At 57.1% G+C, this 23,491-nt stretch overlaps 1 protein-coding gene across 2 annotated transcripts in view; it reads right to left on the bottom strand.

Annotated features, from left to right (window-relative positions):
- The window catches only part of BICD2 (BICD cargo adaptor 2), a 72,549-nt gene continuing 49,058 nt past the window's right edge, over positions 1–23,491 (bottom strand). Inside the window, exons 2-8 of one of the 2 annotated variants that reach the window (XM_044679401.1) lie at positions 19,535–19,747; positions 15,209–15,361; positions 13,834–14,292; positions 11,246–12,268; positions 7,718–7,869; positions 4,402–4,612; positions 1–2,211 (exon numbers count right to left, since the gene is read on the bottom strand). In XM_044679401.1, the coding sequence (XP_044535336.1) occupies positions 2,206–2,211; positions 4,402–4,612; positions 7,718–7,869; positions 11,246–12,268; positions 13,834–14,292; positions 15,209–15,361; positions 19,535–19,747 (2,217 nt within the window). In that variant the 3' untranslated portion in view covers positions 1–2,205. Of the gene's footprint in view, positions 2,212–4,305; positions 4,613–7,717; positions 7,870–11,245; positions 12,269–13,833; positions 14,293–15,208; positions 15,362–19,534; positions 19,748–23,491 lie in introns of those variants that run through there. The other variant, XM_044678793.1, reaches the window with a different exon arrangement.

Here is a 23,491-nt window from a genome sequence, read left to right as displayed (position 1 = left end):
TTTTAATCATTAAAAAAATTTTTTTTATTATTGATAACTGCCAACGTGACTCTTTACACAGGCCGGCTGTTTCCTATAAATATTGCATTTGGATTAATTTAAAAGTCATACTTTTGCACCCCCCCAGACAACGGAGAGTTACCCAATCTTGAAAATTATACTCTTGTTACGAGCTCTCGTCCTCATTCTTCGCCTCCCTCCCCCAAAAGAATGAGGACGTTTTTGCCCCTTGGGGTCTGTGTAAAGGTTCCTTGGCAGGAATACATGCATATGACTTTAAAATAAGGACCAATAATCCGCCGCTAAGGGTAATGCACAGAGAACAGAGTACAGTACGTAGACATCATTTCAAATAAATACCCACATATAGACAGATGAAGTTATTTTAAATGCAACAATATTTCGTATAAATCAATACTGTAACAGAAGGTGAAGATAGAGAAGCCCCCACATCTAGGAATAAGAATGTTTATTCCAGCAAACAGAACTCATTTGTTCCTGCCACTTATATTATTATTATTTATTATTATAATTTGTACTTTTTTGAGGGGAAAAAATGGGTTCTTTTTCCTCCAGAAGTACCAATTTAATCACTCATCCCACTATCCTCAACAGACGCCCGGAGGCCCCCAAGCCCCTGACGTTTGTTGGGGTTCTTTTTTTGCGTTTCTGTTTCCTGAAATTACAATGATTAGATACCACATGCAAGAGAAGATATTAATATCTCGCCTTCACAATCGCAAAGAATACTAATGGCTAAACCATGTCCGCCGCCAACGTCGAGAGCGGACCCGCCGCCGGGAGTGTCCTTCCTCCTCCAGCCTGCTTCTTTGTTCCAAAGAGTCCGTTTGGTTGGTTCCCAAAGCGTATTCAATGTTTTGTGTTTGCTTTTTCTTTCTCGACCCCTGAATTTGCCAGGAACCTTGTGGTGAAGTATCACCGACTAACAGAATTTGGTACAATTTCTCCTCTCTCGCGGGCCGTGAAGAGACCCACCGCCACAAGCCGACGAGCTGAGGTTATTGCCGCACAACTGTACTCATTCCCCACCAGCTCGTCCCGGATCCCCCCCCTTTCCCCAGACTAAACGATATCCCAGGATTCTCCCTCAAATGAGCAAAGGCACTACTGGCAACAATGATTAACGAAAAGGCGTTGAAATTGAACACCCTATAATGGACGACTTGAGAAGGTTTCTTTCTAAATGTACCACAATTTGGCACAACGAACAAAAGAGGTAACGAAACAATTCCAATTTGGAATTTCACTGGTACAGTTGTAGAAAATTCTGTTAATCAGTCATGCTTCACGACCTCCTCCAATCCAGAGTGTCTGGACCTCGCGGGTAACACTACTTACTGCTCGAGTCGCTTCCGTTGGTCTTTTCCAAGTGCCTATTACTGTTTGAATGAACCAGAGCAAAGTCAAGTTTTCTCCTTGTTACATTGAACTATTCCTAAGAATAATAATACAATATGAAAAAACCCCAGAATTGGAATACCCTGGATTTCTTAATGAACATGGAAGTTAAAAATCAGTCATTTAAAACAGAAACCATAAACATTTCCGAATTAAAAAAGGCTGCTCGAGAACAGCACGTAAGAGGGTTTAGCCGAGCCGCCCGACTGGGCCCGGGGCTCCCAGCTAAACACAGTCTAGAGCAAAAACCCCCCCCCAAAGCTCACCGACGTCTGCCACGTGCCTCCGGAGAAATCGCCACGCACAAGCAAAGCCTGATGGAGACCTATGAGCAGCACACAGACCCTTTCTACAGGAGGAATCAAGGAAGCGAATACAATGTCAAAATATCGAAAGTGCACGGGTTTAACAATCAGAGAAGAAAGGAATTTAGTGAACAACGAAGGTGGCTTCCCCGGCGGCTCCCCGCCCCCCCAGTCTGAACACGTCAGGAGCAGCCTCGGGGCTGGCGTCTTCAGCACTCGTTACACGGTCTTCCTGCGGAGGTCTCGGCACACCACGCGAGCAGGTTTTCTCTTTAGCGACCAGGAGATGCAACTTAGAAACCGAGTACAGGCAGTATATTCGTGAGAAAAAGAAAAAAGAGAGGGTGGCAATTTGGGATTGTGTCCATTCCTTTGGGCAACCAGAGCTCCCTGGGCTGGGTTAGCCAGCAGCAGGAGCGGTTTAAGAAAGCTGCAATTTGACCGAGGGCACTGAAGGCCAAGTCCGTCTCCAGGTACTACTCTACAGCTGAAAATGGGGGGAAAAATGAAATCGTGTTAGAAAAAAACAAGTTACTCATCCTGCTAAGAGGCTCGACATCTTAATACTGATAGTGCTGCGACAGCTAAAGAGCGGGTTAGTGTGGTGGTGGAGGGGGCCCAACGTCTGTCTGTCTGTCTGTCTGTTAGAGGGCAGCCCCTGAGACAAGGGGTCGGGGCTGCGCGAGCACTGAAAACCGAGAGGGCCGGGCCGGGGTCTGTGCTGGGGCTTGCCATTTGCTGAAGAAAGCTTTCTTACAAGGACTGAATGGTGAGGCTGGAGGAGGAGCCAGCTGGGAAGAAGCATCAGAAGTGTTTGTCAGTGAAGCTAAACAGTCTCTGGAAAAACATGCAGGGAAGCGTGGGTCATGCGGGCCAACGCCGAGGTCCAACGACAGGAGCTGCTCGCGGAGGTAGGTGATGGCTGAAGAAACTTCCCAGGTTAAACGTCCCCAAAGAGCCGGGACACAGAGCGAGCCCCGGAGCAAAGAGCAAAGAACGGACAAGCCACCCCCGGCTCAGGCTGGCAGCACGGACCGAGCCTGTCCCCGCCGGGTGCCCCGAGCATCTCAGGTTTGGACCAAACCGAAAACATCTGGCAGAAGCCTTGACGCAGGATGGGGTTGGGCAGCGACGACCACCGATGGGGTCCAGAGATGGTCCCGTCGCCTCGGGTGCCCGCCGGCTGCCAGGACGGTCGGCCCCTCAATAACACTGATCCCTTTTTCTAAAAATCTCAAGGACCCCGAAAGCCTCCCTCCTGGGCAGCGCGACCTCTGAAATCTCTCCCTGGGCTTTGTCGAGGCAGATGCCCGACAGGGCTGTCTGGGGGTGCGTGCGTGCATGCATGTGTCTGTGTGTACGTGTGTGTACACATGTGTGTGTGTGTGTGTGCACGTGCGTGTGTGTGGGTGAAAGTCTTAAGCAGCTTCCAGCTCCAAAGGGAAACAATCCCTGGGGAGAAGCAGCTGCTTGAGGAGGAGGAGGAGGAAAAGGGGGGCCGCTGGCGTTGGGAGCGGGGTGAGAAGAGGAGGGGGCCCGGGGAGACGGTACAGCAGCAGAATCGGGGCTGCGCTTCCAAAAGAACAGAAGCTGCTCAGAGGCAAAGCAGACGCCCATGAAAAGTTCATGAAAATGAGCGAAGGAGAAGACTCTAACTGAGCTTTCGCACCCCAACCCGGCCCTAAACTCATCTATTTTCTAAGCAGAATTGAGTCTGAAAAAAAGAAAAAGAAAAGACAGCCCCCCCCCGGACCCCCCAACAGCCCTAACGGCTCGGGCTGCTCCTGCTCATTAGGGTGCTCCAGTTGCCCGGAGAGAGACAGCACGCGGGGTTTCCCATGGAAGGGAGGCGGCCGTCAGGCACTTTTTTTTTAAATTAAAGAAAAGCCGAACCCGTGCCTCGTGGGTCCGGCCTGCGCCCGCCAAGCCTTTCCTGTGTCCCTCCAGGCACCCGCCCTGGAAGTCAGTCCTTTTGGAGTTTGTGTCGCTTCTTGGGAAACGGACCTCTGGAGCATCTGAAAGGGCTGAGGGGCTCGCAGCCGCCACTCACAAGACCAAGCGTGTCCTCGGCCAAGCCCAGAACGGGTGCTGCTTGTGTAATCAATGCCTGTGTGCGTGTGCGTGTGCATGTGCGTGTGCGTGTGCGTGTGTTTAAAAAGGGTTCTTTCTTCTCCCTGACCCAGAGGAGGGTCAGCGGGGAGCCAGCTCGCCCCGCTGCCAGGACCCACCGTTCTCTCTCAGACCCACCCAGGAGCCCCCCCTCCTGGCCCCCCCGGTGCCTGTTTGGGAGACCCCCCGGCCAAGGGAGCATCTTTCCCTGGAGGCCCCGGAGGCTCCCTGCTGCGCACCGTCAGCCGGGCTGGAGGCCGCTCGGTGCACTACAGACTACGGGGGCCGCCGGCGGGGCCCCGGCTCGAGGACACTCTTTTATAGAAAAGAACACGGGGAGCCCCTTCCCGGCGGAGCCCCGGGAAGCGGCGGGCCCAGCGAGGCGGCGAGCGAAGCCTCCGGAGTGTTAGTGGCGGAAGCAGACAACGAGGGGGGGTTAGAGTCGCAGAGCGCCGCGGCCCGCCGGCCCCCCCTAGTCACAGTAAATCTTATACTTCTCGCTGCAGAATGCCTGGCCGCTGAGCACGGCCCCCTCGGGCCTGTCCGCGCAGGACCGCAGCTGACTTACGCTCGGGGGGCCGCTCTTGCCTTTGGAGGCGGACTTGGTGCGCCCCCTCCTGGCCTGCTCGTGGTCCAGCTCCAGGTGCTCCAGCCGCTGGGTCAGCGCCAGCTTCTGCTGGATGGCCATGCGCAGCAGCGAGTTCAGCGTCTTCTTCTCGTCCTCGGCCGCCGCCAGCTGACGCTGCATCTCGTCCAGCTGCGTCACGTACTCGTCGCACCTGCAACAACAAAGGTGGGGGGAGCGTCAGGAGGGGGGGCCGGCCCTGGGTTCCAGGCAGGCCTCAGACCCTTCCCAGCCTTCTGCTTGGAGCCGATACGCCGGACTGACTCCAAGACTTGGAGGCGGGAAGACCACGTTCAAACCCAGCCCGCCGCTTCACTAGCTACGACCCTGGGCAAGTCACCCAATGCTTAGTGTTCATCTGCCTCGGTTTCCCCATCTGTAAAATGGGGAGAAGGGCAGCGACCTCCCAGGCTTGTGGAGAGGACGGAAGGAGGCCATGTCAGCCAAGCTTAAAGTGCTCTCTAAACGCTGCTATGACGATGATTGTTCTGGGAGACCTTCTGGGGGACCCCCCTGCCCTCGGGCAGCCCATTCCACTGCAGGAGGGCCCCAAGTCTGGGGTGTTGGCTGAGTAAACATCAGGCCAGGTTAGATGCGGGGCCCTCCAGAGTGAGGGGGTCCCCTTGATGGCCACCAGGGGGAGGCAGAAGCCGGCAGAGTGTTGGACAAAGGGCCAGGCTGGAGCGGCTTCTCCATTCTCGGTTGTGAATTTAGCGTTTCCAGAGACCCAAATGGAGAGACTGAGAAGGTCAGCCGGGCCAGGGGAGCAGGGCCGAGTCTGAGGCTCACGAGTGTCAGGGCCCTGCAGAGAGGCAGTGTAGGAGGCAGGATTCCTGCGCAAGCCCAGAGCTCTGTCCATCCCACAGCTTGCTCCAGGCCACACTAGTAATGACGTCCATCTTGGGAGAACCGTTTCCTAAAAACCAGAGAGCCGGCCAGGCTTCCCTCGTGCCCAGCACACTGGCCTGTGAGAGGCAGCGATGCAAGCACACCCTCGACTCTCCCCATTTCACTGATGAGAAACAAGTCAGCTGAGGGGGCCTCCCAGAGGCCGGACGGGTCGCCATGTTCCCCGGACAGAGCCTTGGCTGGAAGCGAACTCAACTCACCCGACAGAAAATGGTCACTGAAATGTCTTCCACACGTGCACTCACAGCATACATGTGAGTGTGTGATTGTGAGCTTGTGTATGAGAGTGTGAGTGTGAGAATGAGTGTGACAATGTGTGACAGTATGAGTGTGATTGTGTGTGACAGTGGTGTGACTGTATGATTGTGTGTGGCTGTGATTGTGTGTGAGTGTATGTGTGAATAAAAGTATGTGACTATGTGAGTCAGTGTGAGTGTGACTGTGAGTGCAAATGTGTGACTGTGTATGACAGTATGTGAGTGTGTGATTGTGTGTGACAGTGGTGAGTGACTGTGACAGTGTGTGAATATAAGTGTGTGACTGTGTGTGTGTGACAGTGTGAGTGTGGCTGTATGACTGTGTGTGACTGTGTTCGGGTGACAGTGGTGAGTGTGATTGTGTGTATATGAGTGTATGGCTGTGTGTGATTGTGTGTGAATATAAGTGTGTGACTGTGGTGAGTGTGACTGTGAGTACAAGTGTGTGACTGTATGACAGTATGTGAGTGTGTGACTGTGTATGGGTGATAGTATGAGTGTGACTGTGTGTGACAGTGTGTATTAGTATGAGTATATGGCTGTGTGTGATTGTGTGTGTGAATATAAGTGTGTGTGGTGAGTGTGACTGTGAGTACAAGTGTGTGACTGTGTATGACAGTATGTGAGTGTGTGATTGTGTGTGACTGTGTGTGGGTGACAGTGTGAGTGTGGGTGACGGTGGTGAATGTGACTGTGTGTGAGTATTCACGCACACTGGTGGACGACTCAGGGAACAAGTAACCGGAAGACCCCGCTTTGTGACTCCCCCCAAGTTACTTTCTGGAGCTGCTCTCGGCAGGACAACTTCTCTGTACACACCTTTTGTCCAGAACCAGCCTTATGGCTTCCACCAAACTGGAAGCATTTCCGGCTTACTTCTTTGCACTAACCAGGCCTAGCCCTAGGACCAGGGTGAGAAAACACTGAAGCGCCGTTGTTGGCCGTAATGATTCGCTTAGAAAATGCAGGGGTCAGATTTGGATCGAATGGCTTCTACAGACCCTTCTGGCCTGGCCCTCCACTGGTTCTAATGCTTCCTCATTCTGTGATTATTGGCAAGTTATTTAGCAAGGAGCCCTGGCTCTGGAGTCATGGGACTTGGGTTCAAATCCTGCCTCCTTTTCGCTGACTGCCTGGTTGACTCTAGACAAGTTATTTTCTCTCTCTCAGACTCAGTCTCCTCTTGGGCCACATGAGGGCCTTGGACGCCATCCTCCCTGAGGTCCCTTCCAGCTCAGATCTAGGGTCCCGTGATCTGGAGGAATCCCAAGAATGCTTCTCTTTTAAAAGAAACTCCAAGGTACTCCTCGGTCACATTGGGATCAGAAAGGCTCACGCTAAAATGGCGGGCCCAGGGAAGGCAGAGAGCGTTGCCCCCTCAGGGCAGAGACTGTTCGGGTGGGGGTGGCAGGAAGAGCCACCTCTGAGCCTCTGGACCCGGCACGGATTCGTGCTGCCCTCCACCCCATCGTGAGATCCCGGGCTTCCCTACGGCTCTCGCCACCCTCCGTGCTTGGGTTACAGATATGGGATCCCCTGACACGCCAGGCAGGAAGGCTCCCCCTTGGTACCTGCCCAAGTAACTGGAATGTGAGAACAGGAGGATTAGACAAGCAACCCCGAAATACTCCTGCCTTGGCACCAGAGGGTGAGCTACTTCTCCTGGCTGGACCTTTCTCTCACCCCCTTCCCACCTGGCTTTCTCCCTTATCTGGGTGAAACCCTCCCATCTGCTAGTGGCGAGTCTCCTGGGCACCCCAATTTGGCTCAGGAAGGGCCAAGAGAGACAGAAAAAGAGGAAAATGAGGCCAACCCACAGTGGGGGCTCAGACCAGGCTTCCCTTTCCTCCCCTGCTGAAGGTCCAGTTGCAGGGCAGCAGGTGAATCTCCTCCAGCTCAAGGAGACGCCCGCAGAGCCTAGCCTGGGAAGGTCTCCCACTTCTTTTCTCAGATTTCCTTCTTCCCTTCCTCTCTGCAGGCTCATTCCTCTGCTATACTCAATGCCTTTCATAAACACAAGGCAGGCTTCCCCGGGCGGCTATGTGGCCTGGAGGGGATGGCCCACAGGGTCAGGAGGTCCAGGGGGGTGTTACCTGGTGGCGAACATGGCCCGCAGGGAGGAGAAGGTGGCGGCATCTTCCTTGAGGGCCTTCAGCTCATTTCGGAGTTTCATCATGGTCTCCGTCACCATGGCCTTCTCGTTCTCGTATTTGCTCTTCAGGTTGGCCAGGGCTACTTCAGCTGTCTGGGGATGACCGAGGAGAGGAGAGATGGGGATGAGTGATATGGCTTGTGGCTCTAGGAAAGACTCCCACTCCCCACCATGAGCTTCTTCTTGCCCCTCCAGGCCAGGCAGGACCCCACTAGCCAGCAGGCACCTAATGACACTGGCCCCAAGCTTGAGTACCTTTGATCCTGGGGGCCCAAAGAGAGGCCCAAGACTCACAGCATTTTAAGCTAGAAGGGATCCAGCCAGGGTTACCCCACTCCCCAAAGGGCCCTCCCTCCAACCTGCCTGATGTGGGGTCACCCAGGCCTCTGCTCGATGGCCTCCAGGGAGGGCAGATCTCCTAGCAGGAAGCCCACTTCTCCGGAAATGCTAAGACAGGTCAGAGAAAGGACTTTAATTCCAGGAACTCGTGTGTGTGTGTGTGTGTGTGTGTGTGTGTGTGTGTGTGTGTGTGTGTGTGATTGCCTTGGTGAAAACTGCCTGAAGGCTCAGCTTCTAGGGCAGCAGATCCTGTGCTCAGATGGCCCAGGACTGACCAGCCTGGCCCTCCTCCATCTTTCATGGATTATGAGGCTTCTCTCAAGCCAGACTTAGGAGACTGAGCAAATGCATGACTTTCTCGTGTCTGGAGCTGCCCAATGACCTGCTCCTGCCTCTTCTGAGCACTGCATCAGGGCTGGAAGGGTCCTTGGAGGCCATCTTCTATTCAAGTCTCCTTAATTTACAGGTGGTGGAAACTGAGGCCCAGGGAGAGGAAGGGCTTTGTTCCAAGTCACACAGGAGAATCAGGCAGGACTGGATCCAGGGTCTCTGACTAAGTAGCAACCTGGAGGGCTCTCACTCACACACACTCCAGAGCCCAGGCTCGCTTTGGCTCTATTTACTCTGCTTTGTTTGGTTTTAGTTTATTGAATATGGGAAAGGAAGAACAAGTTCTGACAGAAAAAAAAAAGCTTCCAAAGGTGACCATCAACAGGGGGTGCCTAAGCTTCCTGGCCCGGATTCCCTGCCCCAATTCCTCTGGCTCTTGAAAGACCATTTCAGGCACTCATGCCTCTCTGCTATCCAAGAGAGCCTGTGTCCCTCCTTTTAGGACTTAACCTTTGGAGAGCCCCAAACACTCAATCAAGAATGGAAGAAGCACCGCGCTGTGTCACTGAGGAGACCCGAGTTCCAAAGGGGTTCCCGGGGGTACTGAGTCATCATATTAACAAGTATAGAAGAGTTCACATCTGTCTACACTGGCTTCACTCTCTGCCATCTCTGTCTTAGAAACCAGATCCTTTCTGACCACCATCTTGTTTCTTTTTCCTCTAACCAACAGAATGGGAGACAGTTCCTTAGGGTAGAGCCAGGATGCCATGTTCTTCACTTTCTATTCCCAGTGCTGAGTACAACTCATGGCACTCGGAAGGTCTTTAAGAAATGCTTGTTTGGTTTCATTTAAGGAGAGTTTCTAACACTCCCTCTTGCCTGCCCCCAACCCAAGGGAAGACAAAACATTCTTCCCAGAGATTACACAAAGAGTACAGGCAGCATTTCTTTCAATGTGCATATTTAAAAGTAGGGCTTGCATTCCCCAATCCACAAATGGTCAAAGGACATGAATAGGCAGTTTTCAGATGAAGAAATCAAAACTATCAATAATGACATGAAAAAGCATTCGAAATCCCTCCTAATTAGAGAAATGCAAATCAAAAGAGCAGATTGGCCAACATGACAGTAAAAGAAAATGATAAATGTTGGAGGGGATGTGGCAAAATTGGGAAGCTAATGCATTGCTAGTGGAGTTGTGAATGGAACCAACCATTTCTGGAGGGCAATTTGGAACTATGTACAAAGGGCTTTAAAGGACTGCCTGCCCTCTGATCCAGCCATACCACTGCTGGATTTGTACCCCACAGAGAGAGAAAGGAAAAATATTTGTACAAAATTATTTATAGCAGCTTTTTGTGGTGGCAAAAAACTGGAAAATGGGGTGTGTCCCTCGATTGAGGAATGGCTGAACAAATTATGGTATATGATGGGGATGGAATACTATTGTGCTGAAAGGAATAATGAACTGGAGGAATTCCATGTGAACTGGAAAGACCTCTATAAACTGACGCAGAGTGAAAGGAGCAGAACCAGGAGAACATTATACACAGAGACGGATACATTGTAGCACAATCGAATGTAACTGACTTTGCTACTAGCCTCAATGCAATGACCCAGGACAATCCCGAGGGCCTTAGGAGAAAGAAGCTCTCCACCTCCTGAGAAAGAACTGTGGGAGCAAAAATGCAGAAGGAAAACATTTGACTTATCACTCGTTTATATGGGTCTAGGACTGGGGGTTTTGGTTTTATAGAGATTCCTCCATTATAAAAATGAACAATATGGAAATAGGTATTGAGTGATAACATTTGAATAACCCAGTGGCATTGCCTGTCAGCTCTGAGACGGGAGAAGGAAGAGGGGAGGGAAAAATCATGAATCATGTAACCTTGGGAAAATATTTAAAAAGAAATAAACTTTCAAAAAAATTAAAAAAAAAAAAAAAAGTAGGGCTTGGCTTATTGGGTGGAATGGTGCCCAGCACATAGCAGGCCCTTAAGAAATGCTTCTTGGCTAACTAAGAGAAACAGACAACTAGAAACACTGGAGATGCTCCACTGGAAATTCTAAATGGGAACATCATAAGGGCATTCATTGCCTTTCTTAGTGTGAGAAAGGATGAATGAGGAGAATTCAGAGAAGCCTGGGAAGACACCTCTGAGCCCAGGCCTCCTCACCTCCTCATGGCTCCTTTAGGGTAAGATACCAAGGCTCTGGTTTGGTGGCAAGGTGTTTTGCAAAGGACCCAAAAGATGGCGTCATCTCCCACAAACACCAGTGTTTGTGAGCATGTGAAGACACTTCAGACCATGGGGGATGGAAGGGATGGCACAGAGGGTCATGAAGGCGCTGAGCACCCAGGGGAAAGGAGGCCAAAGGAAGAAGTGGCACAGACGAGGGGGCAACTGAGGCAAACTTCTCTGGCTCCCTTTCTAAACTGTATGCAAACATACACTCTTTGACACTCCACGACCCAGCATTCCCTTTCCCAAGCGGCTAAGGCTCGCCATGTCTGTGCTTTAAGGAGAAAGAGCCTGGATGCCCTCAGGAAGGCTGGGAGCTAAGCCCGTCCCATCACCTAAGCCCCACGTCCACAGTGGGTCCAGGTGCCAAAGATGCCCACAGCCATCCATCCTTCAAAAGGCAGCTGGGGGCAGAGGCCAGTTCTGGTCCTATTCAGAATCCCAAGGCGTGTGGAATGTCCAGTCTATAGGGAAAAGTCAAGGGCCCCAACAGGTCCCCATCGTGAACTACAGAGTACGTGCGCCCCTTCGTAGCCCCCCCAGGGACTCACCTGCTTGTTGGCCTTCAGCACGGTCCTGAGGGTGGCAATCTGCTCACGCTTGGTGCTCAGCAGAGATTTCAGCTTCAGGATCTCCTCCATCAGGGCCTCCTTGTCCTTGTCCACTACAGGTCCCAGCTCCTGGGTGGCCACACGCTGGCGAGAGAGCTCGGTCGTGCGGTCCACAGCAGCCTGGAGATGTTTAATCTGGTCCCGGATGATGGCGATCAGGTTGTAAATGTTCATGGGCTCCTTGCGGAGATCCAGCACAGGGGATGGCAGGGATGAGCCAGGAGAGGGTGAGCTGTCCCCGCTTCCATTCTCGGTCTTGCCCAGGTCGATGGCCAGGAGCCCCTTGGAGAGGAGGATGGGCGAGCGCCTCCCTTTGCCTTCGGGGCTGATGCGCCCACCCCCCTTGCCCTCCTTGTAGTAATCCAGCATGACCCTGTTGGGGGTCTCGTTGTTGCACATGCACACGTGATGGTACAGGTTGGCCAGCTCCTCGCTGAAGGTCACCAGCTCGTCCTGGGCCACGCTCAGGCTGCCCTGGGTCTCCCCAGCCACATCGCTCATCTTCTTCAGCTCCTTCTCCAGCCTGGCCAGGCGCTCCCGGTCCAGCCGGCTGGATTTCTCCAGCAGCACGATCTTCTCGGTCAAGGCCTGGCCTTCCGTCTCATAGCGGCCCTTCTCCTCCTCGTACCTGGACTCGCATTCCTCGTACTTGCTTTTCAGGCTTTTCAGCTCCTCCTTCAGGTCGCCCATCTCCGCCACAGCCACCTTGTACTTGCACTCCAGGATCTCAGGGCCATTGATGTCCACCTCGTAGTAGTCCCCGTCCTCGTGGCTGTCCCGCTCCTTCTCGTTGTCCAGCGCTGACTGGCGCTCCTTGCTCACCTGGAGCTTCTTCATGGCCGTCAGGTTCTCGGTGAGACGACTGACCTTCTCCCGCTGCTCAGAGAGGGCTCCCCGGGTGGACTCCAGCTGCTTTTGGGACTCCTGCAGAGTCGAAAGGAGGCCCACCTTTTCTCGCTCCATCTGAAAAGCATAAAACCGGACCGTCATTCTCTGGCGGATAGTTGGCTGGTCTCGAGGGCAGGAGACACTGGCTCAGATGGCCGAGTGCCCCATCTCTCCCTCTGAAGCAACACGGCAGGCCCTTGGACCCCAGGCCCAAAGCAAGCAAGACGATGCCCACCGGCCTTCCCTCGGGTGGGTGGGGGGAGTCTAAACAGAAGTTCTGAACAGTTATTTAGAAACTCTGCATGCGGGAGGCCCATGGCTCGTCCTGCCTCCTCACGAGGCCGACAGAGGGACGACAGGAGGAGGCGCAGCCCGATGGGGTGCAGAGGGGGCAGCCTTGGCAGTCAGAAGGTCACTGAGAAGGTCACTCAGCCTTTCAGTGTCACCGGGCGCTCTTATGGCCCCTCATGCCCAAGCACATCAGCCCCATCCACGGGGAGTCCCTCACCCTAAGCTCTGCAGCCCCAGGGAGGCTACTCGTAGGGTCCCCTGCCTGCATGGAACATCTACCTGGTCGCCCCTCCACCTCACGGGATCCTTGGGCCACTGAAGACCGAGCTCAGCCTCGTCTCCTCCACGAGCCCCTTGTGGCTCCTCTGAGCTACTGATGCCATCCCTGAGCCCCCTTCTTGGCTTTCTGACACCGTATGCTCAGGCCAGGCACCCAGTAGGGGCTGACTCCAACAGAATGAGGTCTCTCTGGTCCTCCTCACTGGTTAGGACCTAGTACTGGTGACAGAAAAGGTTCTGGAGAACCTGAGAGTCGGGTCACTGCCATGACGGCCGAGGACAGCGAGCAGCTATGAGCAAGAAAGCCGAGGCCCACGGAAATCACGCAAGACGCTTCCAGTCACTCATCACTCGGTGATGAAGCCCCTGGGCTCCTCCAGGCCCCACACCAGACAATGGTGACCGCCGGGCACCAGAATAGCGTGTGTGCCCGTGAGAGGTGGTGGGCGCCAGGTGCAAGACGAGCCTACGTCGCCAAACACGGCCACCATATTGATTTGCTTTTCTTAACTGCGTCTACGGTACAAGGAAGGGTTGGATTGGTGGTAGGACCGGGAGGCTTTTGAAAGTGGAGGTGAGGGGGCAGCTGGGTAGCTCAGTGGATGGAGAGCCAGGCCTAGAGACGGGAGGTCCTGGGTTCAAACCTGGCCTCAGACACTTCCCAGCTGTGTGACCCTGGGCAAGTCACTTGACCCCCATTGCCTACCCTTAGCACTCTTCTGCCTTGGAGCCAATACACAGTATTGACTCCAAGATGGAAGGTGAGGGCTTAAAAAAAAAAAAAAAAAGAAAGTGGAGGTGACCTTACTTGACACGGATGACTGACTTATTGCTTGCCTTAGTGGGGTGGGACAGGTTGGGAAAGAGGAAGAGAATTTGGAACTCAAAATTTTAAAAGGAAAAAATATTATAAAGAAATAAAGAATTGCTTAAAAAGCAAGCACGCAACGGTGACTTTAAAGTAATAAGGAGTGAGACATTAAAAAAGAGACTTGTGGGTCCGAGCGGGGCTCCGGGGCTCGAGGCACGGCCGTGCGGCCGTGGGGTGCCCTCCGGGGGCTCTGCCTCACCTGCATCAGCTGCTGCTTTAACTTCTGGATCTCTGAGATGTTGAGCTCGCTGAGCAGGTCCGACACGAGGCTGGGCGCCGGGGGGAAGCCGTCCTCCTTCTTGGGGGTGGACGTCTTGTTGCTGTCGCAGGCCGCCGTCTTGCTGAGGCCGTTCTGCTCGAAGCCGTTGACCAGGACGTCGTCGTTGTTGGGCTCGGCCGCCTCGTCGCTGAACTTGAGGCCGTCCAGGGAGAAGTTGAGGTGGCTGGTGTACATGGAGTCGTTGATGTTCATGTAGTGGGACAGCTCCTTGCGAAGGTTGTTCTTCTGCTCGCGCTCCGTCTTCAGCGTCTCCAGCGCCTCCTCCAGCTGGCGCTCGGAAATCTCCTTGAGGCGGATGGCGTCCTCCAGCTGGCTGTTCAGGTACTCCGTCTCCTCTTCGAGGCGCTTGATCTCATGTTTGAGGCCTTCGAATTCCACCTGAGAAGGAAAACAGAGAGAAAAAAGGTTCAACATCCCTCGTGGCCCTCTGCTGCCACCTCCTCCTACCAGAGGAATCTGCGGACCGAAAGCACCATCGAGCAGAGGCTGCGTGTCTGCTCCTGGCGAGGCCCCGAGAATGCATGGAATCCGTGGGTTGGGGGCCAGCGGGGAGCCAGCACGGCCATTCTGGGCGTAAAGGAGGGAGCCCGTGCCTTGGCCCCTGCGGGCAGAGCCCTGGTCTTGGTACTGGCCCTTCTGGGGGTTTCTGCCTCTGTGTGCCACGCTAGGTGTCGCTTGCCAGGGCAGGCCAGCAGAGCCGGCCAGAGGTCCAGGGCTCGAGGAACGAGAAAGGAGAGGGCCGGGGAGTGGGATCCCCTTCTTCCTAGGCTGGGGGCTGCTCCTAGAGGGTTCTCAGCAGCCTCCCCGCTAGCCCTCCCTGGATCCTCACTTCTGTGGCTCCTGCCACAAGGGGTCCACCAGCCTTCTCTTGGCTAGTTTTTCTCCTCCACCCAGCTCCCGTCTTCTCTGCCACTTCTGCCCCCTGCCCTTGGCTCTGCTCCCTAGGGCCAAGCAGAAAAAGGTTAATCCCCCTTCAAGTGGGAAAAAACACCCAAAGTGGGCCAGGCGGTGGGCTGCCCCGACCCTCCTCGGAGGCCTCCAGACATACGCAGGCTCTGACTTTTGCTTCTCAGATTTTTCCTAACTGAGACTCAGGGCTAAATAGAGCCGCTCGCTCTTAGGGGGAAGAGAAGGCCAAGAAGGTTGCAGAGAGACGGGGAATGAAGCAGAGCTCCCTAGTCGGACCACAGAGTTGGGGGGGCCAAGGAGGGGGCAGGCCATGGGAGGGAGAGGGAAGAGGAGGGGGCAGCCACTCAGCAAGGGTCAGGGTGCCCAGCAGCCCTCGGTTACTCACTTGGTTTTGTTTCAGGACGGACACTTGCTTCTGGAGGCTGATGTTCTCCTCCTCGAGCTCGGTGTAGTCCTGCAGCAGGCGGGCCTCCCGGAACTTGTACTCTTTGATGTCATCTCGCAGTCGTGCCCTCTGGATCTCCACGTTCTGGTTGGTCTGTCGGGGAAAGAGCAGCACATGGAGCCAAGAGCTGCTGTGCCCGGGGAAGGGAGCCAGGGCCCCCCGCGGTGTGGGTGGCAGCTGGGGCTGGGGGGCTCAGCTCTTCCCCAGGCTCAGGGACGGCTGACATGGAGGATGAATCTTGGGCCCAAAGAACTCCACGTCCTCAGTCAAGAGGAATCTCTTTCCACTCTGACTGGGGCTGGCTTAACAGTTCTTTTTGTCCCAGAAGCCTATTCGGCAGGCGTGGGGCCAGGTACAGCTGAATATATGTTTTGCATATGTGAAAAGCTTATTAAGGGTGCTAACTGGGTTTGGGGGAGCCCCGAGTTTGCCCCTGTCCCCTGGGAACTTGCCTTTAGGGAAGTCCCAAACTGACTTTGTCTTAGACTGAACAAGGGGACCGCCAGGTGTCCCAGATTGGAGTGATGGAAATGCTCAAACCTCAGCCCCCCTTTTTGTCTCAGAGGTCCCCCCATTGTAGTGGAGACGGGTTCCCGGGAAGGCCCCTGGCCGGAGCCGTCCTTCTGTGTCCACTGTAGTTTAGGACAGTCCCTGGTGCTCGGCCTCTCTCCCAGGCCTGCTTACAACCCGCCAGTAGATGTTTGGGACACTCGATCCCCACAACGCTGTCAGTCCAACTTCCATTATTCTTTGGAGAACCCTCTTTGGCGGAGATTCTCCTGGAGACGCTGTTTGCAGCGTCCCAAGCCTTTGGCTCTGTGGAATTCAGCGCTGAGTCCTGTCCTGATTACAGACTTGGTCTTGCCGATTACTTTAGCTTCTGTGTTTTTCCAAGTTGACAAGGGGCACGAGGGAAGCTCAGCCGAGGGATGGGGGGGACTGGGTTCAAATCTGACCTCAGACATTGTATGACCTTAGATAAGGCACTTCACCTCAACCGCAAAGGCTCTTCTGCCTTGGACCCCCTATTGTTTCTAAGGGGGAAAGTAAAGATTTGTTTAAAAAGCTCAGTAAAAGGCATTTCCGTTTATTTGTTCAAATGACCACAAAAGGCTTCAAGAAGCACTCTGTAAGCGGACAGTGAGCTCTCCTCCACTGCAATTCTGGCCATGCAGCTTGCCGGGGCCTGGAGGGACGGCGTCCGGCTTCCAGAAGGCCAGGAAGACAAAAGGGCCTAAAAGAGCCTCTCGTTGGTCTCTTTGCTAACAGTTCCACAGCCATTGGTGGTCTGCGGATGCTCCTTCCAAGCCTGCGCTGGATCCCTCACAAGATCTTGCTTGCGGCTTCCCCATTTCTCCTGGCAGCCCAACCCCTGCCTGAGTCACCCCATCCACCTCCCCCCGGCCAGGGGGTCAGCCTCCAGCTCTCTCCCCACAGCGCCGCGACCTTCCTCTGGGACCTCCTCGCTGACTCGGGTCTTCTGGCCTCCTTCCAAGACCGCTTTCTTGGCTCTTCCTGTCCGCCCTTAAAGGCGGGCGCTCTGCAGTTCCCTCTCGCCCCTCTGCTCTCTATGGGCCCCCTCGGGGAGCTCTTCTCCCACAGACTCGGGGATGGCAGTGTGTCTGTGCCGCCCACTCCCCAGTCCACACGGCCCTTCCCCACCTGCTCAGACCTCGGGGCTCCATCCCCGCCGTCCCCCAGACTGCCAAGCTGGCAGGTCCCAAATGGACTTCATCCTCGACCTCGCGAAGGGCACTGTTTGAGTGATCGGCGTCCCCTCGCCTTCTCCCGCTTCAAGCATCCCTTCTGCTCTCCCTGCACGTGCCCCCACTGCCCTCTCTAGTGGTCCTCCGTGGACGTGGCTCTCCTCGGGCTGTGGAGGCTTCAAGCTCTTCTCTCCGAGCCTCAGAGGCTGGACTCTGATCTGAAGGATTAAAAGCCATCCATGGCGCGTCCTCTGGAGTCCCAGCTTTGGGGGCCTGACCAGCACCCCTCCTCAGCCCTAATGCTGCCTGCCTGCCAAGAGGCCTGGGATGCTGGACTCCTGGCGCCACCACTTGTGCCTCAGTTTCTTCCCCTGTCAAATGAACGCGCCAGCAGCCTGGGGCCTCTGCAGGGGAAGCCGGGATGGGAATGTGGCACGCGGACCTCAGGGGCTCAGAGAGACTTCGAGCACAGGAAGATTTCAATGGGGGGCGGGAGAGAACAGGGGCCATTTGGGGGACGAGGGATTGAGTAGGCTGACTGGGGCAGGAGGCCCAGAGAGCTCCGTTGGGCTGTGGGTTCAAATCCCGCCTTTCTGAAAATGTTAAAGGATGTTCCAGCTAACGCTGGAAGGGGGGAGGCTGAAGCGGGCCACACTGCAGCCAGTGTGGGGAGGCAGCGGAGGGTCTTGTGCCTGGGACGGACGGGGTGATGGCGCAGGGCACAGCCTGGGGTGGGGGCCAAAGGCAGCGAACTGGCTAACCAGATGGGGGAAGCCAAGCAGCCGAGCCAGGCCGGGGGCAGGGAAGGAGGCCGGGAGCCGCCTCCAGGAGGTGCCTGTGGAAAAACCCCGGAACAGGAGCCGCCTTCGTCCCTCTGGCAGTCGGATTAGGAAGGGGGGCAGCAGAGGAGGAATTGGGGGGCAGCTGGCGTCTGAGCAGCGGCCACGGGCATGAGAGGGACCCCAAAGCGGAGAAGAGGACGGAGTCCCGGCTGGCGCTGAGAAGCCTCTTGGGAAGGGGCCGACGGCCGGAGGCCCCTGTGATGAAGCTCGGCCGGCAGACGTCGGGCACAAACCGGCCCCTCCGGGAGCGTCTTCCTAATGCCGGAGCCTCGCGGCGGGCAGCCAAAGCCCGAAGCGTCTGACGCAGAGCTGCGAGGTGGCCCAAGAGCTTCCCAGCGTCCTCCACTCGGCCGAGCACATGATGCTCCTCGAGCCGAGATCGGCTTCTGCCCCAGGGGCTCCCCTCGGCTCGGCCTCGATCCGGCCTCCTGCCGGGCCCCTGGGCCTCTCGGACGCCTGACCTTCCGCCCCGTCCAGGGCTGCCTCTGACGGGATGCCCGCCCTGATCTGCCGTGCCCAGGCGCGGCCTTCGTTTACTGGTGTCTGTGGGTGCCGCCCGCCGCCCTCCAGACCGTAAACGAGAGGCGGGGAGGCCGGCGCCTGACGCCCGTGGGGGCCCGGCTCTGTGCTGTGGGGCTCCTTCAGCCAGCGTCCCGGGGAGAGGCGGCCCTTCTCAGAGCTGGGATGTCCGGCCGGGAGGCTCCGCTCCGAGGACAGAGAGGCCAGGCAAGGCCTCTCCGTGGAGGCAGTTGTGCTGGGGGCCTGGCACGGGGGGGCAGCCCCATGCTGGGGGAGCCCCGTGAAGCTCGGGGCTCCGGGCAGAGCTCCGGCTGTGTGCCCCGAGTCTCTCTTCTGGGGGGACGGCGGGGCTGGCTGGCCTGCTGTGGCAGAACCAGGCTCTTGGTGGGCCTCGTCCTCATTTAGGGCGCTGCCAAGCTGCCTGGCTGACAGAGCATGTCCGGGGGACCTCGAGGGGCCTGACTGGGGCTTTTGTCCTCCTGGGGCCCCTGGGGGTTGGCAGAGCGGCTGCGAGGAAGGAACGAGCCCAGAGAAAGGGGCTTCCTCTGAGTCCCAGCAGGCTCCTGACCCCATCTGACGGGTATGTGTGGGGCCCCTGCCTATGCCGGTCCCCCTGGAGCCCCCAAACACCCCTCGGCCTCCTGACTGGGTGGCCTTCGCAGTCTCTTGGGCCCAGCCCAGGCTCCCCCATGCTGCTGGTTCATAGAACAAACTCAGACCCAGAAAAGGCCCCGGATCTCCCCTCGTCCGCGCCAGCCGTCTGCGGGTGGGGAAACTGAGGCTGGGAGAGGGGCCTCTATGCCGAGAGCCTCCGCCAAGAGCCTGCCTGCCCGGCCTGCCCAGAGGCTAGGGGCAGCCGAGGGGGCCTTGGCCAGGTGGGGGCTGCTGGGGCGGCACCTGCCCCAGGGGAGAAGGGGCTGGCCCTGGCCTTTCCCAGAATCCCTCTGCCTCATGTGAGTCGGTCCCCCATCCTGACCTAAAGGGTCGAGCCGTGGAGTTTGAGGGGCCTCGGAACCACCGTGGCGGACGTCCCCCGTGACGGGGTGGTCCCTGTTGGGGCCTCGGTTTCCTCACAGGCAGGTGGGTCCCCCCGAGGGCAGCCCCCCAGGAAGGCCGCCCAGGGCCAGCCTGGCCCAGCCGGTGCTTTCTGCCTCCCCGGCCGCCCTCCTCCTCCAGGAAGCCCTCCCTGGCGGCCTTACCTCCCGGAGCTCCTGGGCCACGGAGTTGAGGCGCTCGTTCTCGGACTGCGTGTTGGCCAGGACGTTGCGCAGCTGCTTCAGCTCGGTCTGCAGCTCGAGCACTTTGCGCACGTAGTACTCCTCCTTGGTGGCCGACTCCTGGATGAGCGTCTCCTCGCGGCTCTCGCCGTCCGCCGCCACCTTCTTGTGGTTGGTGTGAGCCTGTCCGAAGGCCTGCAGACAAGAGGGAGGCCGTAAAGAAGGCGGCTGGGGGACCCTGGGCGAGTCGCCTGACCCCCATGGCCGGGCGCTAAAGGTCGGGATGAGGAGGGATCTGGGGGGACTTCATGTAAGAGGAAGCTGAACTTTTAGAGAACCCAGGACTCTTGGGCAGCATTTGTGGCCCAATGGCACCGAGATGGGAGATGGGAGGTCCCAGAGGCCAGGAGGGAGGCCTTTCAGCGTCCAGCAGAGGGTCCACAAGTGACCCTAGTGGTCAGCAGGAGCCATAGGAGCTTATGGAGGATGGTGGCACGGTCAAATGCGACTTTCAGGAATATCCCTGTGGCACCTGGGAGAAGAACGCGCCGAGGAGCCTGGGGGCCCCCATGGCCTGGACAAAGAGGGGGCTGCCTGGGCACCATGGGGTCCTGGGGTCTCCCACCTTCCCCCTGAAGGGCCTCAGGGGCCAAGGCTGGTCAGCACAATTCCTCGGAGCTCAGCCAAGCCTGGCCTCACCATCCTCCTTCCCATCCCAGGACTCGTCTGTGCCCAATGGGAACCTGAGAACCCCAGATGTGTTGGGGAGCCCCCTCCCCACTTCCCACAGGTCTGGGGGGCTGGGGTTAAGGGGGGGCATTTATATGGTCCGAGGGGGCACTCTGGACGCTCCTCCCAAATGTCTCAGCTCGGGAACTCTGGCCCCCTCTGGCCTGGGAGACGAGCCCAAGAACAAAGGCTCTGAGCTGGGCGCGGGGGGCACCCACCAACTCGGGGATGGAGGATGCTGGGAAGAACCTTCTCTGCCAGGAGCTGCCCCAGCTCAATCCCAGCTTGGTTAGTCGCCATCTGGAGGGCTACAAGACAAGTCCTGGGGCTCCCTGAGCCTCAGTTTCCCCCACCGCGCTCTCTGCCATCTCCAAATCTAGGATCTCGTGTGGCAGCTCACTGGCTGGACTGACCAGGAGAAGAAGCAAATTTGAATGAGTCCAGCACTCATTGAGCACCACTGCATACGGGGCACTATGCTAGGCACAGGGAGAGGGCTCCAGCTGGCAGAGAATGGGGGACCCCAGGGCCAGGGCGGAGGGGGAGCTTGCTTTGTGTCCTGGCTCTGCCACACGCCGGACCTCTGCTTGTCAGCCTCAGTCTCCTCAGCTGTAAAATGCAGGGCTTGGACTAGAAGCTCAGAGGTCCATCTCTGCTGACCTGGGAAGTCTGTCCCTCCAGGCAGAGGGAGCATGCTGTCCCCGGAGGGCAGGCACAGGGGCAAGTCCAGGCTCTGGGCAGTGAAGATAGAGACCCAGAGCAGAGGGACAGAGGAGAGGCTGGAAGGCCAGCATGATGTTAGACGACGACGGTCAGCCTTAGGTGTCAGCAGGGAACGCGATTCATGAGGCAATGGGGAGCCATGGCAGTTCCTGGGGAATGACATGCGGTATCCCCCTCAGGGCTCCCCCCCCCATGTCATCAGCCTCCAGATGGCGGCCAGAGGCTGGGTCGGGTCTTTAACTAGGAGGAATTCTTTTCAGCCATCCAAGCGGCCCCTCCCTGAGGCGGCTGGGTTCCCCGGCTTGCCTGCCTCTTGTAAGCCTCTAATTAGCCTCGCATCAGAGGCGAGCCAAGCTCCACACCCTCATTAGAGTGGGGGGTTGGGGGGCCCTTCCTTCTCCCCAGCACCAGCGTTGGAAGGCAGTGCCAGGTCCGGCTCATGGTCAGGAAGGGAGGAAGCATGACCGGCTCCCCTCACGGAAGGCGCCCCTGTTCTCCCCAGCTGTCTCTGGCTCTCCTTCTTGTAGATGCCTCCTCTCCCAATGGACAACCACCCTGCTCTGGACAGCCTCCTCCAGGCCTCCAGGCCTCCCTCTCCACACCTCACCTGTACAGTGCTGGGTCACTCCCCTGCTCAGGAAGCATTGGTGGCTCCCAGTGACCTTTCTTTCCCTTTACATTTTTACAACAACACAGGAAGCAGTGTAGATCTGGGTTCAAATTCCACCTGTGACTCCATGGGCATCACTTTCCTCTCCTGGGTCTCCGTTTCCTCCTCCATGAAATGGGGGGTTGGGCTCAGTGGCCACACAGCGACCAGCTCTGGGGCCCCCTTTAGGAAAAGGTCCGGCCACTCTCGCGTCTCCTGCCTCCATCTGCAGGGGCGTGCTGGGAAACGGAATGAAGCCGAGGCATCTCCGGGGAGGCTCCCCACCATGGCATCGGGGGCCAGGAGAGGCACCTCCTCAGACCCTCGCTCTTCTCTTCAGGAAATGGGGACGACGATACCTCCCTCTCCCGACAGCACCGAGGACCAGGCGGGATCCTTGGGCTCCAAAGCAGACGAAAGAGAGAGCCGGGGAGCGGGCGGACAAAGGCCCCCCAAAGGAGGCTTCGCCGTCCTTCGACCACCACTGTGGGGGAATGGGGCAGGGTCACAACATCACCATTTCCCTGGTGATCCGCGCCCCGAGGCTCCCCCAGTTCCCGGATCGCAGGCACAGGCTGCTCTTCGCTGGAGATGAGACGATTTCTCGGCATCTTCTGTTTTGTTTGAAAAGGAAATCTCGTGGCGCTAGAAGGAGCCAAGGCCACCTCTCCGACCCTGAGCCTGCAGGAGCCCGAGGGAAGGGGCATCCCCGGGGGCAGCTCCTGGGAGCAGAGCCCCAGGACAGGTGGCCAGCTCGGCATCTGCTCCCGAGCCTTTTCTTTGTGCCTCTGGGAGCCCCCTCTGCCCAGCCCGGAGCAGGAGAGGTCCGTAGAAGGAGCCGAGGGGGATGTAAGCAGTGAGGGGGATGCCAACGGGCACCGAGGTAACGAGCATCTTCCTGGTGAGATCCTGAAGCCTGGCTGGGGTGGAAGGAGGGGGCCCCGGGCAGCCAGCTGGGCCAGGGATGGCTTTTCCCACTGGACAAAAAAGGAAACAATCAGGGAGAGATTCCTGGCCTTCTGCGAGGTCACACGAGTCCCAAGTGGCACAGCTCGGGTCTGAACCCCGGGCCTCTGGAGCCCATGTGGGTAGTCTGGCAGGACTGCCTGGGGGCTGAGCTCCAGGAGGGGCAAGCTGGGGAGGCTCCCCCCAGGAGTGGGCACCGGGGCAAAGTCCAAAGACATGGCTGGAACACGCCAGCCCCAGCCACATGCCATCCTGTTGCCTCCATACCTCTCTCTGCACCACCAAGCATGAAGAAACCAAGGGAAGCCCTGCGGGCTGTCTGACGTGGCACCAAGGGGGTGGCGGGCAAAGAGCTGGCCAGGCAGAGGGCAAAGTCAGAGGAAGGAGAGGAGGAGGCCACAGCCCCTCTGCTGCTTCGTCCAGGCACTGGAGCCGATTCCATGGAAGTCTTGACGTCACCAGAGGCCGTCCTGGCTCAGAGGCTTCTTACCAGCCTTCGTGACCTTAGGCAAGTCAGCTCCCTCCAGTCCTCAGTTTCCTTTTCCATCAAACCAGAAGCCTCTCAGCCCTGAGTCTGTGAGCCTTCAGAGACCGCCAAGTCCAACTACCCCATTTTACAGATGAAAGACTGAGGTCCAGGGAGGTTCTTGGCCAAGGTGGCCCGGGGAGGCCCAGCCAGGCTGGGGAGTCTCTCCTCTGACGCCTCCTGAATCCAGAGGGAAGGCCCTGCGGGAGACCTCCAGAGCCCCAGAGCAGCGAGCTTGCAGGTGAATCGAGGCCCAGGAGGAGTGAGGCTGGGCCTTGTGCCGGGCCTGTTCAGAGCTGCACGTCTTCTTGCCTGGATGCAGATGGCGGGGGGGGGGGGGGGGGGG

Source organism: Gracilinanus agilis, chromosome 1 (assembly GCF_016433145.1).
Source record: "Gracilinanus agilis isolate LMUSP501 chromosome 1, AgileGrace, whole genome shotgun sequence".
Taxonomy (NCBI): Eukaryota; Metazoa; Chordata; class Mammalia; order Didelphimorphia; family Didelphidae; genus Gracilinanus; species Gracilinanus agilis.
Note: the sequence above shows the minus strand (reverse complement) of the source record. Positions and strands in the feature narration are given on the sequence as shown.